This window comes from Heterocephalus glaber, unplaced genomic scaffold, assembly GCF_053883595.1.
Source record: "Heterocephalus glaber isolate CG9 unplaced genomic scaffold, H.glaber_assembly_v1.0 deba00001067, whole genome shotgun sequence".
NCBI lineage: Eukaryota > Metazoa > Chordata > Mammalia > Rodentia > Bathyergidae > Heterocephalus > Heterocephalus glaber.
In genome coordinates this window covers 400,677-418,375 of record NW_028258187.1, presented here as the reverse complement: position 1 = coordinate 418,375, position 17,699 = coordinate 400,677, and the positions used below count along the sequence as shown (strand labels likewise).

At 38.6% G+C, this 17,699-nt stretch overlaps 1 protein-coding gene across 13 annotated transcripts in view; it reads left to right on the top strand.

Annotated features, from left to right (window-relative positions):
- The first annotated feature begins 219 nt into the window (after positions 1-219).
- Enah (ENAH actin regulator) overlaps positions 220-17,699 on the top strand; it is a 140,736-nt gene continuing 123,256 nt past the window's right edge. For 2 of the 13 annotated variants that reach the window (XM_087209806.1, XM_087209803.1), the window contains exon 1: positions 224-446. In XM_087209806.1, coding sequence (XP_087065932.1) covers positions 442-446 — 5 coding nt within the window. In that variant the 5' untranslated portion in view covers positions 224-441. Of the gene's footprint in view, positions 447-642; positions 1,061-17,699 lie in introns of those variants that run through there. The other 11 variants (XM_087209813.1, XM_087209810.1, XM_087209814.1 and 8 more) reach the window with 9 other exon arrangements.

Here is a 17,699-nt window from a genome sequence, read left to right as displayed (position 1 = left end):
CGCACCGCCGCCTCCGCTCCCGCCCCCGGCAGCCACGGGGGGCAGCGCGTCACCCACGGGACCCCCGCAGCCGGGGCTCGGGCGTGACAAAGATCCCGCAGGCCCCGCCCCCGGGACGGAGGGAGCGTATCTGCGCGCCCCGCCCCGCCCCTCCGCCGGCCCCGCCCCGCCAGGCCCCGCCCCCACTGCACACGGCCTGGCTGCCCGCGGCGCCGGCTCTGAGGAGGACGCGGGCGAGCGGAGGACGCGGCGGAGGCCGGAGGACGCGAGCGGGTGCGGAGCGGCGGCGGGTCCTGGGGTTCCCGGGGTCCCCGGGCGCCCGGCCCCCCGCCCCCGGCCCCACCCCGGCCCGCGGCCCCACGCGGACATGGTGTAGCCGCCGCCGCGCCGGACGCCGCCCCCCTGAGCCGCGGCCGCGAAGCCGGGCCCGCCGCCGACGCCATGAGGTGAGCGGGGCCGGGGCCGGGTCGCGGGGACCCCTTTGTCCGCGGGGCTCGCCGCCCGGGACCCCGCACCGCCCCGCCGGGCCCGACTCAGCTGTCCGAGCCGGCCCGCGAGCCGCGGCGGGGTCGCGATCCCGCGGGACTTGCAGCGGCGGCGCGCGGGCGGGGGTCCGGGCGGGGCCGAGGGTCGTGGGGAGGCGGGGCCCGCGGAGGTGCTCGGGCCCCGAGGTGCAGTGCGGCAGCAGCCCGCCCCGCTGTGCTGGTCCCCGCGGCAGCGCGGTCTCGGCCGATCCGGGCGCTCGCAGCCGCGGCCGGGCGGAGGGGGCTCCTTTGTGTCGGCCGGCTGGCCGGTGCCTGGCGTGCGGTTCGACCAGGACCGCCTCGGCTCTGCGGGCTCCCGAGCGGCACCAGCCGTTCTGCGCGATCATCCTCCGGCCTGCCCACCAGGCGCCCGTCGCGGGTGAAGTACATTACCCACTCTCCCTCGGAGAGAGTCTTACTGTTCGTCTGGGTTTGAATCTCCTTTGTGTTAGAGATTAATGGCTAGCCGTTGCCAAGACCTTTATGATGTAATACAATGAGATTTGAGTGGTAAAATCCACGGATTCCTTGATTTGGTAAGAAAATGTCTTCTCATTAGACTTTTTTTCAATTTAAGTCGTTTTCATTTGAAACTATTTTCATTTGTATCAGAATTAAACCTATTCCTGTTTTCCTTTTTTCGGTCTTTTTTTGTGATACAGTTGTGTTTTCCCTGAAACTTACTCAGAATTTGAATTATTTTATTCTCGTTGTTCGAGTTACAGGCTTTTATTTATGATGTCTTAAAATTTCGAAATGCAAAGTGACCGCTTTTCCATGGTAATTTCACATAAGTTACTTTCAAATGTAGTGGATCAGTTTAGAAAGTAATTATGGCATAGAAACCAGGACCCATAATTAATCTTTGTAAAATATGGCTTGAAAAACTTCAGTTATATATTTGTGCTTTTTTTAAGTCATGATACCGCTGTCCTTGAAAACTCAGGAACGGTGATATACACATTGTGCCATATTATATATAGCATTGATTTCTGCCTCAGATTTAATGTTATAGGGTTCTTGTAGACAAGAGGTATCAAACTTTGACTAAATTTATCTTAACATTGAAGAAGTGTACGACAGTGACAGGAGGTTATTCTAAAAAGCAGTCGTCAAGCTAACTCAAAGATTGTGAGCCGACAGAAAGACACTGCAAGCTTTGGGTGTTCAGTAAAGTTCGTCACTGTCACGTATCGATGTCAATCTGTCTTGGGTAAATTGTGTCTTCACTTTTAAACTTCTTTTTCTAGTAAAATACAACTTCTATTTTTAAAGCTCTTTTTGTGCCCTATTCCACATTAAGTATAGTGAGGGAGGAATCGCACTGTTTTTCCAGTAGCATAAACATAGAAAGAACATGGTACCCAGGTATGAAAAGTTTAAGCGGTCTATAATAATTCTTTGTGGGGTAGTTTTGAGTAATTTAAGAACAGAAAGGAGGATTACCTTTTTCATTTTAGAAGAAATTGGATTATTTGGTAATGTTTTGTACAATTGTATGAGATGAGGCAAAATTTGGGCTATTTTCTTGCTTAAGAAAGGATTTTTTAGGCCGGGGATTTAGCTCAGTGGTTCTGCTGCCTGCCTCACAAGCGCAAGGACCCAAGTTCGATCCCTGGTACCAAAAAAAAAAGAAAAAAAGAAAGGATTTTTCATTAATATAGTGGGCCCTCAAGTTATGACCAGCCTGACATATGAACAACTTGGGTTAATCAGGTTAATGGAAGATTCATCTGGCTCTTTTTATCTATAGCATGTAGCCAGGTAACCATCCAGATCTCAGCTGAATTGACTTACAACCAATTTGAGCTACAATTGAGTTCTTAAATCAAGGGTCCACTGTATTTACTTGGTCTTCATGATGCCTTCAAGTACTGTAAGACATAAGTGTCAGTCCTTTAAGTCTTTTTTAGTTTTATGAAGGATAGTTCTGATATTTCAGAGGCTATCTGGAAATAGGAATGCCTAGGCAGAGATTTCCAATTAAGTTGGTCAGAATTTTGAAAAAGAGAAAATGATGAATATATTGCAGTGTATTTGTGCTAAGATCTCTCAGGTGACTTAAATTTTAGGAATAGCATGCTCACTGAGATTTAATGCAATCATACACAGGAAAGAAATGAATAATACTTTACATTCCTGGTACAGTTGTACAACATTTCCATTTTGCTTAAAGATGAGCCTTAAAAAAGTGAAAAAACAGTGGTTCTGCCGCCTGCCTTGCAAGCACAAGGTCCTGAGTTCCATCCCCGTTACCAAAAAAAAAAAAGTGAAAAAGTGTATTATACAGGGTAGAGGAAGTGATGAGACCAAAAAATTGGCACTTTTAGTATCCCATCTGAGTTTCTGGTTCTGTTCAATTTTTCATTTAGGTAATATTTCAAACATATAAGATGATTTATGATTGAGGAGTGTATGTATGTGTATAAAATACAGTATGTGCCTTTTAAGTGATTGTATTTTGAAAAATTAGTTGGCTAAGATTTTCGTTTTTTTTAATAAAATGATGAGCTTGTCTGATCTAAAATTAGTTGTAGTCTGGCTAAAAGAGCTGAGATTGAGGATTGGCATTCTTGGGTCCATATTAAATATAGTCTAGGCTTCCACTAGTTATTCTGACTTTCTTATGTAAAAAAGGTGTAATGAAGTTGTGAGGATTTGTCCAAGCCACCTACTAGCTGGGTGACCTTGAGCTAAGCAAGTCATTTCATTGACTTTTTTGTTTTTGCGGTGCCAGGGATCGAACTCAGGACCTTGCGCTTCCAAGACAGGCGCAGTGCCACTGTGCTAAATCCCCAGCCCCATTGACATATTTTTTAAAAGTAGAGTAAAAATAGAGGCTGATGTGGTAATAGAAGCTGCTTTTTGGACTTAGCATTACAAGATTATGTTGCGTCTCTTGTTTTGAGTGCTGCTGCTTTAAAAATTTTTTTATTTTTGGCTTTTTGAAACAGGGTCTTGTTATGTAGTTTAGGCTGACCTTAAACTCATTACATAGCCCAGGCTGGCCTTGAACTCACAGAGATCTTTCTGCTTCGGCCTCCCCAGTGCTAGGGTTACAGGCATACCTCACCATGTCCTGCATGAGGCCTGCTTCTGTTTTAGAATAGTTGCGTAAAATATTTGGGCAGTTTGTTTACCTGTGGACCTTCTTTACTTCATGGATGTCAAGGTTACATTTTGCTTTCCTGTTCCAACTATAGTAGGTACCATGTTGATAAGGATGTGGATGCATTTCTGGACTGATGGAAAGGTAATGTTTGGTTGGATCTTAGCAGTATTTGGTTGGGATGTGGATCCCAGAGAGGCATTGGAGAGCGGTTCCTGGAATGCTGTTTACTTCATCTGTGATCTAGTCCACTGTTAATTTATGTGAGAAAGCTGTTAAGTTTCCTTAAGTGTATATGTTTATAGTTTTGAAAGTTATTTTGTTACTTTTATTGATGGTAATAATAAATTTATTACACATTTTAGACTGTGGAACAATCAAGGGCCAGAAGATCCAGGTTATATACACTGACTCATTAATTGAACAGATTGGTAAAATGGCGATAATCCTATTATTTCACAGGATTGTTCTGTCAGGTATCAAGTGAAATATCCATGAAAGGATGCAAATAGTATTCTCTCTGTTCCCATGGGTCTTCATTTATACTTGTAGCTGTTGGATGTGTGACTCTCCCACAGAGATTTTTTTTAGGAATAGGAGCCAAATCTTCAATTTTTTGAATGTCAGTATTGTATTATTTATTGAGTGAATAAACTTGAATAAAAGTGTGGATAAGTAGGGAAAATTTACTGAACTTTATATAGTAGTCAAGGTTTTGGATATTTTGTTAGCTCAGTTGGAGTAGACAGAATAACTAGGCAGGCACCATTTGGCTAGTTTTGAAGAAATTACATACAAGATTGATGGTTTTGTAATTTATACACAAAATGGGTGGTTGTGTAACTTATAAAACACCCAGTCTTTATCATGAGTATAGAAGGATTTGGAAGAATGCAATTTTTATAGTTTTATACAATTTTATGCAGTATCCTTTTATGCAGTAAAAGGATACTTGAACTGTTCCTGTGCCAAATGAAAGTTGTCTCTTTTTCCTTCTCTCCTTTCTTTGAAATTGATCGATTGAGTGGAGGTAAAAATTAGAATCTGAGCTGAGGCTGTACAGTGGATGCTGCCCCAAATAAGAGTTGTGAACTGTTCTGGACTAAGGAATGAGAGGCTTCGTCTTTCTTGTAACACATCCAAGACCTGTGCCCTCCACTCCCCCAGCTGTTCTGTGTGTGCTTGTGCACTCTGTGTGTTTCTCTGCTCTTTCATTTATTATACTGTTTTATAATCATCGGGATCTGTTTGACTTCTACATTGTAAGCTCCTTGAGGACAAAATCTGCATTGTTTTTTTCCTTAGGTGCTGGGTTTGAACCTAGGGCCTGGCTTGTGCTATGCATGTGCTCTGCACTGAGCCACAGCTCCTGCCTAAGGGTCTCTGTGTGTGTGTGTGTTTTTTGAGACAGGGCCTCACCATGTAGTTCAGGATGGTCTTGAGCTCTATGTAGCCCAGACTGGCCTTGAACTTGCAGCGATCCTCCTGCAGGGCTGCATTTTTATATTTATGGTACCAATAAAATTCTTGCCAAATGGTGGTATCCTTATAACTATTTGACAATGATATTCTCTTGTGGAATCTCATTTACTAACAATAATAGTCACTACTTTTTGGAGTGCCTGTAGTGCTCTAGAACCTGCACTAGGTACGGTGGGATGTAATACAGTATTTGGCAGGTAATAAATGTAATAAAATTATTCAGTAAAACAAGACCCTGCATCCTGACTACAGAAATAGATGTGAAATATGTTTCTTACTCATTGACAAAGCTCAGAAGTGGCCAGAGACTCAGACTTAGGTTTGTGTGACTCTAAAGCCCTTTGTAGAATACCATTTCCTTGATTTTATCATTAAATTCTGAAATAAGTGAATGACTATTTTGTTTCTTTAAGTCTCTTTGGTCAAGAACTCAAATATATTTGAGTAACAAGCATATGTATCTCTCTTGGTTTAGCTTATTTCTACTCCATTTAATGTTGGCTTTGGTTTGATTCTTTTCAGTGCTTGAAATACCAATAAATGTGTATTTCATGATATTCATGAAGGAAGATACATATTGGCTCAGGCTGCTGCCATAACAAAGTCCCATAGACCAAGAGGCTTAAACAGCAGAGACTTACTTTCTCATGGCTGCCAAGTGAAAGTCCAAGATTAGGTTGCCGGTGTGGCCATGGTTTGGTGAGGCCTTCTCTCTCTATTCATTTGGTGGTGTGGAAGGGGCTGGAAAGGTTTGCTAGAGCGTTTCCCTGCTTTCCTGAAGTCATCTATCCTATTAGATTAGGGCCCAGCCTGTATAACTTCACTTAATTACTTTCTAAAAGCCTGTGTTCAAATACAGTCGCATTGTGGATTAGAACATCAACATATAAATGTTGAGAGGACCACAGTCCATAGCAGAAAAGTCCATAGCAGAAAATACTTGCATTTTTTTTATTGCTTTGGTGGAAGAAGGTAAGCTGTATAATGTTTAGCGAATCATAGGTTTCTTTCTGTCTCTTTTTTTTCTTTTTTGGTATCAGAGATCGAAATCAGGACCTTGCGCTTGTGAGACAGGACAGGCGTGGTGCCACTGAGCTAAATCCTGGCCCTCATAGGTTTCACTGTTTTATGTAATTTTGTATGTAGAAATCATTCACTAAAGAAGATAAGTGGGGCAGAGATATGTAAGTGACTTATGTTTTCTAGAAATACCTTTCCATTGGAAGCTTCTGTTTTATACTGATTCTAATCAACTTAACTTGTAGCATTCCCAGTGAGCACTGATATGAAGTGACATGCCTACTTTCAAGAGCAGCAGGGCAGCTGATATTGGGTAGGATGCAGATTTTGAGGCCAAATCTGGGTCCAGGTTCTAGTTTTAACATTTACAAACTGACTGAATTTTACGTAGGTTACAAGTTTCTTTTTTTTTTTTTACAAACTTCTTTTGAGATTTGAGTATCTTCTGTAAAATGGAGATAAATTTCCCTTACAGAGTTGCTGAGAAAATTTAATGCTGTAAAAGCATGGCATAACACTTAGCACACAAAAAGGGCTTGATAATAAATCCCCTACTTTTATGGAAGTCCAACATCTCTTTTATGTTAAGATTGTGAAAAAACACATAAGATGGTGCAGTTGCTTTACAGGAGTTTGACAGTTCCTCAAAAATTTGAACATAGAATAATCTCATGACCCAGCAGTTTCACTAACACGTTAGACAAGAAAAGTGAAAACATGTCCATTCAAAAGCTTGTACACAAATGTTTATAGGAATAGTATTTATAGTAGACCAAAAGTGGAAACACCCTAAATGTCCTGCAGTGAATAATGAAAATGCAGTATATCCAAAGAGTGAACTAATACTTGGCCATCAGAAGGAATGAATTCCACAGCATGGATGGAAACGTGAAGAAAGGGAACCCAGATCTAAATTACATATGATGTGATTTCATTTACTTGAGATATTTCGAGTAGACAGACCTTTAGAGACAGAAGGCAGATGAGCAGTCGCCAGGGTAAGGGAGGAATGGACTGTGACTACTATTACAGGTGGCTTGCTATTCTGGATGACAGAAGTGTTCTGGAATTAGACAGTGATGATGGTTGGTTGAACAACCTTGTGTGTATATATTAAAAGCGGCTGGATTTTATACTTTTATGTGGTGTATTTTTTTTCTTTGTAAAATGGTGAATTTTATGGTGTGTGAGCAGTATCAAGCCTCCCTGGCTCAGTCCCATCCATGTCCTTGGATTATTACTTTTGTTTGTTCACTAGAGTAGCTAATAGCAGAAGAGATCTCATTTGCTATTACATTGTTTACGATGTTGATATCTTTATGTTCTGGATTAATATTGATATCTTTATATTTTCTGAAGAACAGACATTGGAGACAGAACCATTGGGCTTTTCTCTGTAGGGAACCAGCAGATGGGAGTGCTGAAGTGAAAACTAGACATTAGTGCCTTTTTAAAAATTTTATTTATTTATTTATTTATTTATTTTCATTAGTGCCTTTTTTGAGGCTGGGGCAAATGTTGGCGCTCTGAGTTCATGCTAAGTAAGTCAGTAGCCACGTGTCTGGTAGCCTTGTTGTATATAGAGATGAATAAGGTCACTGATAAATGTGATGAAGCAAATCTATCAGACTCTTCAGGCAACTGTTCATCTGGGTGTTGATTTTAAGTCTGTTTACAGTAGTCTCAGATACCCCATGATGACATTTTTTAATGAAGTAAGTACTTTTCCAGTGGTAAAGGCCTTTTTAGAACATTTGACTTTGGTAACATCTGGTGATGTGAATTCAAAATGAGTGCCCTTTAATGTGCTTTGGAAGGAAGTTCTCTGTCTTCTTTGGTATTGTGTTGTATCTGTTGACTTGGTAGGGGAGAAACTTTATAAAGAAACCTAGAATATAAGCAAAATGAAATGAATAGCTCTTTAGGTCAAATCTCAAGGAAGTCCAGATTGCTTGTTCTACAGGTCAGTGAAGGGAAACTTCTGTACAGGTTTTATAATTATTCAGGTGTTTACTTTGTTCTGCTATCCTGAGCTGTCCCTCTTCCCTTCCCCTCAAATTCTTGGCTCATGTTAGACTGGTATTTTAAGCAAAGTTATGACTGTTCAGCTTTCAATAGTGTAAGATTTATGAATCTTGTGTTCATTTAAGACTTATTTTTGTTTCTTTGTATTTCCTTAGTCTTTGTATTTGCAGTATTTTAAGTGCACCAATTACTATTGCCAAATAAATGTCTGGTCATTGTTTTTTTAAATTACTTTTCCTCTTCATTATTAAGTCTGATTTTTGCACAGATTTTAGAACATAAAAATATAAAGATATTAAATCCAGGCTGCATGGAATTTTAACATCTCAGTGTGTGGTTTTCTAGGCTTTTTGCAACACAAATGCAATTGTAAATGTGGTTTGTGTGTAAGTTGAGGTTTCACTATTTAAAAACTATTTAAAAATGAAATTGTACTTTTATTGAGGAGAGGGGATTTGAGACAGGTTCTCATTGTAGTCTAGGCTGGCCCGAATTCACTTGTAGCCCAGGCTGGCCTCAAACTCATAGTGATCCTCCTGCTTCAGCCTCCTGAGTGCTGGGATTATAAGTATGTGCTACCATGGCTGGCAAAACTGTACTGTATTGTATTGTGTATAATGTAGCTGTCTCATTTGCACATAATTCTTATCACTAAATAGAGTTTTAAGTCACTGCATAGTATTTCAATTATTTTGGATGGATGGTCTTACATACTTACCCAAGCACTTAGGGTAGATTTTATTTATTTATTTATTTATTTATTTATTTATTTATTTATTGATGGAACTAGGGATTGAATCCTAGGCTTCATGTGTGCTAGGCAACTGTCCTCACATTGAGCTACATCCCTAGCTGTTTTTAAATTTTGAGGCACAGTCTAAGTGACTGGCCTCAAACTTGATTCTCATGCTTCAGCCTCCTGAGTAGCTATCATTGCAGGTGTGGACCATCATGGCTGATTTATTGTTTCTGTTATTATAAAAACATTGCTGTGTAGTGGTGCATGCCTGTAATCCCAGGACTCTGGGAGGCTGAGGCAGGAGGATTGCAAGCTTGGGCAACTTAATGACTTAGTAAGACCCTGTCTCAAAAAAAAAAAAAGATGGTAGAAGAAGAAAGAGGGGGACGGGAAGAGGGAGGAGGAAGAACAGGTGAGGATGCAGTTCAATGCAGATGCCCTGGGTTAAATCCCCAGTTCCCCAGCAAAAGTAAAAACTAAAAAAAATTAAAAAAAAATTACAGTGAACATCTTTGGGTTATTTTAGGATAAAGGTGTAAAAAAAATCAAATAATATTTACTTTTTTCCTTTCTCTCACTTTTCTGTATTCACTGGGTGTCCTTCCAGGCTGGCTTCCGTTTGCTCATGTCTGTTTCACTGGTACCATGTACGTCCAGGCTACTGTTAAGCTGTCTGTCACCTGAACAGGCAGTGTTTCCTCATTTCCATTCTTGTCCTGGTCTCCCATGCATCAGGCAGAATAATCTCCAAGTGAGACCAGACTTTGTTATTCCCCTCCTAAAGTGTTCAGCGTCCTATTCTTGGAATAAACCCCAAATTAATGATTAAAATTATTAAACTCCTGTGTGATCTGACTCTGTATTCATGGTTTTCAGCACAGGCCTCTGAGAGAGTGCAATAAATATTTAAGGTAACAATAAATGAAAGGAAATTACCAAACTGAAGGGTCTTATGAGTTTTTGGTACACATCACCAAACTAGTACAGTAAATGAGAGTTCCAGTTTCCTCATATTCTGGCCAATTTGGGATTATCAGCCTTTTTACTTTTTACCAATCTGATAGGAAAAGGTGTTACCTCATTGTTTTAATTTGTATTTTTTTGATTGCAAGTAGGGTTGAACATCTCATGTGTTTATTGGATATCTCTATTTTTGTGTGAATATTTATGTGCTATTTTCCCAATGGAATGCTTCATTTTTGATACAATGATTTATAACATCTTTATCTTAAGGATATTAGCCCTTTTTATGTTGTTTTTTTGAGATATGGTCTTGCTATGTAGTTCAGGGTGGCCTTGAACTCACTGTGTAGCCAAGGCTGGCCTTGATCTCATGACTATCGTCCTGCCTCAGCCTCCTGAGTACTGGAATTACAGGTGCACGCCACCATACCTGGCCAGGATATTAGCCTTTTATAGTACATATATATATTTGTTTGTTTGTTTGTTTTTTCGGTACCAGGGATCAAACTTGGGACCATGTGCTTATGAGGCAGGCAGCTGAACCACTGAGCTAAATCCCCGGGCCTATAGTACATATATATTATATCATCTATGTACTGATATTTAATAAACCAACTCCAAACTTGGTAAAATGTATATAGGTTGTCTGAGCATTGCTTCTGTTCTTACCTGTGCTCTTGTGTACTTTCATTGACTTGGCTGTCTCCCCTCCCCTAGCTGCCTTGGGGAGAGCACACCCACCAGGATGCAAGCTCCCCTCACCCCATCAAGTCATGTGGTCAGGCAAGGGTCTGGGAAAAGGCTCCATGAGGCGTAGCAAGAGGAGTGATCCTCTAAATTCGACATATATCTTCTGAATTTGTCATTTGTCTTTTATTTGCTTTGATACAGAAGTTTTAAAATTTTATATCAAATTTGTCAGTCTACCTGTAAAATTTTGGCCTTTGGCATTGTGCCTTTTCTACCGTAAAATTTTTTTGTTTTGGTTTTTTGACACAGGGTCTTGCTTTGTAGCCCAAGCTGGCCTTGAACTCACAGCGATCCTTCTGCCTCAGCTTCCTTAGTGCTAGAATTACGGGCATGCACTACCATGCCCGGCCACCTACCCTAAAATTATATACAGATTCACTTACATTTTATTCTGTTACATTTATAGTTCACTTATGTTTAAATTTAAGCTACTTGAAATTAATTTTCCTAAAAAAATTAAAGGTTAGTCTCTAAATATTAGTCATTTGTAGCATAATTTATTGAATAATCCCTTCTTTCCCACTAATTTTGAAATACCATATTAATTATATACTAACTTTTCACTTAGTTCTCTTTTGGGATTCATTACAACTCAGTTCTCTATTTCACTGTGTGTGTGTGTGTGTGTGTGTTTATGTGGGGGTGCTGGGGATTAAACCCAGGGCCTTGGGCATGGTAGGCACTTGCTTTAACATTGAGCTATACCTCCAGCTGTCTCACTCTTTAATTTTATATTTTAACAATAAGGGAAGTTTTCTGTTTTTCAAAATGTGATATGCTAGTCAGTTTTCAGAATTTTAAAATTAAAACCAGTAAAAATGAAATAAAAGCTGTCACCCAACCTGTTGGGATTTTAATTAGAATTATGTTAATGAATTAATATGGGTAGTGGAGAAAAATGACCTTTTTGTTGGTACTGGGGATTGAACTTGGGACTGGGGATTGAACTCGGGACCTTGTGCTTGTGAGGTAGGTGGGGGAACCACTGAGCTAAATCCAGCCCGACCTTTTAATAATGCTGAATTTCTGTTTTACCTTTAATAAAGTGCAGCAGTGAGTTAGTTTCTAGTTTAGTAGGTTTGCTGTGTTATCTTTTCTTTTTTTTTGAAACGGTCTCACTGTGTAGTTCAGGCTGGCCTTGAACTCTTGGCAATCCTGCTTCAGCCTCCCCTAGTGTTGGGATTGCAGGTGTGTGTCTTTATAAAGTTGGTAAATATTTAGAAATTAAACGCAACCTTTTTATATGTAAAATTTTACTCTCTCTCTCTCTCTCTCTCTCTCTCTCTCTATATATATATATATATATATTTTTTTTTTTTTTTTGGTGCCAGGGATCGAACTTGGGTCCTTGCGCTTGCACAGCAGGCAGCGAAACCACTGAGTTAAACCCCCCGCCCTAAGCTTTTTTTTTTTTTTTTTTTTGGTACCGGGGATCAAACTTGGGTCCTTGTGCTTGTGCATTTATTATATATTTTCTGTGCCTTAATTTTATATAAAATGTGTGTACTTTTATTTAAATAAAGCTTGTGTTAAAAAATTCCAGTTAACTTAATTCCAGTGTTGGCATTTACATTCCCATTTTCTTAAGTTTTAAAAATTATAATAGCTAACAATTATTGTATACTTACTGCCTTGAAACTTTTTTTACATAGTCCTCCAACAGCTCATAAAGTAGGAATTTTTGTTACTTTAACTTTATAGATGAAGAAACTGAGGCAGAGATTGTTAAGTGGCTTGTTCAGGGTACCCAGCTGCTAAACAGTGGAACTGGGTTCCCATTTCAGGCTGGTTCTGGAGCTGATGGTTTTAACCAGTGAGCTCTCGAGTCTCTGTAATAATTAATTTTTATGAAGTGAGCAACAAGTTAATGTTTGAGTGAATAATTTATTTTTTCCTGATGATTTTGTATATAAGAGAATCTTTATTTTCTGAAAATAATTGGTGCAAGAACAAGGCCATGTAGAATGAATTAATCTAGAATACAGTATTTAAGAGATAATACAGACACTCCTTTTTAGTGACCGAGTTCCATTCTGTGACGAGGTCATTCAGTGAATTGGTTGCTAAATGAGGAATTGTATACAGTATGTACATTACAATATTCAGAACAAAGAAATGGTCAAAGGAAACTCCAGCTTGGTGACTTTGCTTCTATTTGCATAATGGTTATGTGCTATAATGTATAACAGCATAAAACTACAGAACCGTACAGTACAATCAACAAAATTACAGTACTGTATAAACAAGGTGTACTGTACAAAAATAAGACATCGAGGCTCTAAAAACAAGATGTACAGAACCATACCAGAAAAAAAGGGGGGCAGGTCTAGTTTCCCTCGATTGTAAGTCCGAACTGAGGAATATCTGTAGTGCATAGAGTGGGGACAAAAAGCTTTATTTGGATATAATCTTGAAAAAAATGAAGACATTCATGTTATGGTTGCAACCTATGTCTTAAGTTCCTAGGATGGAAGAAGAATGAATCAAGTGTTGATTTAAAAATGTTTTGTTTTTCTTTTGGTACCGGGGATCGAACTCAGGACCTTGCACTTGTGAGGCAGGTGCAGTGCCATTGAGCTAAATCCCCAGCCCTAAAAAATTTTTTTTTGTGTTTGTATGTGTATGTGTGTGTGTGTGTGTGTGTGTGTGTGTGTGTGTGTAATTTTTCTGACGAAGTTTCAAGGTACAACGAAGTTATATATTTTTTGTGTTACAGTATACTTTTCCAGTATAATAAAGTTATTTTTACCAAAAATTTAAAGCTTCATTAGTTTTCCTAGGGAATTTACTTTGATTTTTCATATTATTTTGAAAAACTAATAAAGATGAAATTACTAGATCAAAATAATATGTTTCTTTGTGGTAATATATTTGAAATGAACTTACTTTGAAATATGTAATATGTTTTTCTTGGCTTTAGTCATCCAGCTATCTATGCCAGTGTTATTTTGTATTGCTTCAGTGAAGTGCCATTTTGTTCACCTGTAAGGGAAATCCATGTGTCATCTTTTTATACACTTCTGGTTGTAGAAGGTTTTCAAGGTTTTCATTTTGGGGAATAGGTAGTCAAATTTATTAGGATCCACGTTTGACTTTAGAAGAGTTCTGCTTTTTGGCTGTACGCCCTCGACTGTCCCAAACCTCAGTTTCTTTCTCTGCAAAATGGGATCAGTAATTGCCTTGTTCAGAGATTTACCATAATAACAGTACGGTATGCTTAGAGGACTTACAAATTTGGAATTGCAGGAGATGGTAAATCTGTAGTCTAGAAACTCACTCAAGAGTTGATGTTGAATCTTCAGTCTGAAATTTGTACGATGGACCAATAGGCTGACAATTCAGACAGGATTCCTCTGTTAAGCTCTCGATTTAGAATTTCTTTCTTGCATTTTTTAGTTTCTGGTGTTTGCTGATAATCCTTGTCATTCCTTAATGTGTAGGTGTATCACTCCAATCTTTTGCTTCTCTGGCCACATGATTATTTTTACCATGTGCTTCTGTATTAACATGACATTTTCCTTGTAAGCACATCAGCTATATGAGATTACAGACCCACCACCCTGTTCCTTCTTCAGTGACCTTGTTTCTAAAGAAGGTCATATTCCTAGAGTTAAGACTTCAACAGCAATTTTTTTCCTTAGGTTTCCCTTTTGGGTTATCACAATTTTGATCTCATGCATGTCTTACTTTAGTTAGATGACCTAACAACTGTTTTAGATGACAGAGAAGGAAACTTGAATATATGTGTTAGAAATAAATCAATTTTAAAAATTCACAGTAAAGTTACTAGAGATAATGAGTTTAGTGAAGTTGTAGGATATGAGATCAGCACCCAAAAATAGGTTTTATTTCTATGTATCAGCAATGAAGCATCCAGAAAGAAAATTAAGAAAAGCACTTCCATTTATAAAAACATCTAAAGGAATAAAATACTTAGGAATAAATTTAATCAAGTAGGTAAAAGATTTGTACACTGAAAACTGTAAAACTATCTGGAGAAAATTAAAGCAGACCTAAATCAAAAGATCTGTGCTTGTAAATTGACACTTAATATCATTAAGATGATAATATTCACCTAAAGTGACATATAGATGCAATCCCTCAAAGTCCCAGTGATTTTTTTTTTTTTTTTTTTTACATAAATTGAAAAAAAAATTCTAGGAGCACTCACTGATCTCAGAACTTACTAGAAGGCTACAGTAATCAAAACAGGAGAGGAGCCCTGGCACAAGGGTGGGTCTGCAGACCCATGAGGAGAACAGGGTGTGCAGGTGTAAACTTGCATACATAGGCCAGTTGATTTTCTGCAAGTGACAGGACCTCAGGAGGGAAAGGATGTAATCTTTCTGACAAATGATGCTGTTCTGGAAGACTATTGCCAGTTTAGTGGCGTTTCCCCCCACAATATCAATGCCTGCCTCTAAAACTCAGTGTTTTAATCTCAGCATTTCAGACATCAGTGGCTAGGTTATTTTGTGTTGTAGGGTAATCCTGTAAATGTCTGATATTTAGCAGTATTCCTGGTCTCGACCCACTCACTAGATGCCAGTAGTACACCCTCCAACCTTTTGTTGTAGCAGTGACAGGCAGCATGTCTCCATGCATTGCTAAAGGTTTACATGTACCAAAATCACCCCAGGAGACCAGGTCTGAATCCTCTAATGCCAGGAACTGCTGTATAACTTATTTTATAAATGTCTGTCATATTAAAAACGTTTAAATATTTTGTGTTTAAGTGGAAAAAGGTGATACTACTGCCATTTCCTTCTCTTATCACAAAAATCTATTTGGTTGTTTGGAGTTTAAGTGATGAACTAGCCTGGTAACTGAGCCACAATTTATAGCCAGTTTTGTGAGAAAGAAAAGCAGTTTCTGTCCTAAAAGTCTGTTGATATAAGCTCATTTATAGGTTAGGAGTTACTTTAGATGAAGTAGAATTTTATTAAAAAAAACAAACAAAAAAACCTTGTGAAATGTTGTTAGTACCCTATATAGGCAGTCCATAGAAATAGTTCAAACCAGTCCTAAGAAAAATTTAAACTTTGAGGAATTATAGTTCTTTTTGGTTAAGATTTTTAGAAAATAAACTGAACAATCAAATTATGTATTTTAAATTATGAAACAAAAGATGCTTGGGTATGCTATACCTGGGATTAAAAAAAACTATCTTACAGATAGATGATTGTTTCAAATAAAATCTGACTCAAAAATGAGCATTGCAGTGTTTTGCTAGGACATAGAGAAACAAGAGTGAAGGCCTTGCTGTTACTTTGAAGTTATAAACTGGTTGGAATTTGAGCTTTGTTAAGATCTTTATCATTAGGCTTCTGATGTTGGTAATAGCCTGTACAAATTTGTTTTTGTGTAGTTTCTCAATGTTCATGGGGTTAATTGTGGCGTAGCAAATCAAGAAAAGGAGACCTGTGCTGTTTTCAGATTACAGAGTCTTGTTGCTATGCAACAGAAATTGTCAGGATAGGGTATAGTAAATTGGTATTCTCTGTCCCTTTTCTCCACATGCTCATTTTGTAATGAGAGAAGTGGTTTGAGGCTATTTTGCAAGGTTTTATTTTGAATTAGGCATTTAAAAAATTTTGTTGCTATTTTGGAGTTGGTTATATTTAAGGCCTGTGAAATCTTTCTGTACTTACAGAGAGGATGTGCTGAAATACTTGCGTTTGGAGAAAGGATTTATAGATCTTTTCCAGGTTGTTTCAGGTTAGGTCATTTTATTTTTGTTACTCAAAGGGAGGTAAGACCGCCAACTTCCAAAGAGTAGATTTTTTGCTTGAGAATTAAAATTGCATAATTTGAACATAAGAACTTTACCATATACTAGTACAGGGTTTATTTTGAAATTTATTTCTGAACAATATCAACCCCAACGTTGATATCAGTTTCTTAAAAGCTCTTTAATTGATAAAGGTTAAGTAGGTGTGCTAAACTTAAGAGTCTCATGTGGAATGTAATAGTTTATTTTCTATTAAAATGTTTTTCCTATTTGCTATTAAAAATTAAAATGTTTTCATAGCAAATGGGTCATAGATCATTGTGCTTTTTATTGTGAAATAGACATAACATGACCTTTACCATTTTAGCCATTTTTATGTATACACTTAAGTGACATGAAGTAGGGGCACCTCATTGTTGAGCCATCACTCTTGTCTGTATTAGAACTGCATTCCATGTAGTAGAACTTAGCCCCGGCTGCCTTCCAAATCCTTCAGATAAATTGGCTCGTTTGAGTCTTCATGACAACCTTGTGTGATACATTCTTTTGTTCCACATGAGAAGGCTGAGGTGCAGAGACAACCATGAAGTTAGCACCTGTGCACCCTGGCCTCTCACCCTGCAGTCTGGCCAGGTGCTCTCCACCCTGTGGTGGGCTACCCATTTGGGAATTACTTTCTTTTCTGTTGAGTGGTAAATGCATTATTTTTTTTTTAATTACCTTCTATAGCTTTTTCAAGTAAAGTTGGTATACTTCTACAGTATTTTAAATGATTAATGAATTTATTTAGTTTGGCTGTAAATCACTGTAACTCTTTAGATATTATTTTTTCTAAATATTTTTAAAAGAATGCAGTTTATTTTACATTGTGGTTAATTATATTGTGGTTAATTACATAAAAAACTTAATTCCCTTTTTCAGTTTGTTTCTGGACCATTCTCCTTGTTCCTTCCAAGAGTATATGCAAAGAATGCAGCAGCTTATTTTCTGGTAGCTGAAATTACAAATAAAAATAGGAAGGGATGTTGTGGTTAGAGAATTCTAGAACAGTGCCACCCATAGTGTACAATTAATTGGCATATGATCACCTATTGTATTTATAGAAAATACTGTATAGTATTTTTTTTCTTGTTTTGATTTTTGAGACAAGGTCTCACTATGTAGTTGGGGCTGGGCCTAAACCATGTAGCCCAGGCTGGCCTTGAATTCATGGCAATTCTCCTACCTCAGCCTCTCAAGTGTTGGGATTTCAGGTGCACCGTCTGGCCTGTGTAGTATTTTCTAAATTCATGCTTTTAAAAATTCATGGGTATTTGGAGTTAATTGTACTATTGGTGATCTAGAATCAAGAACAGC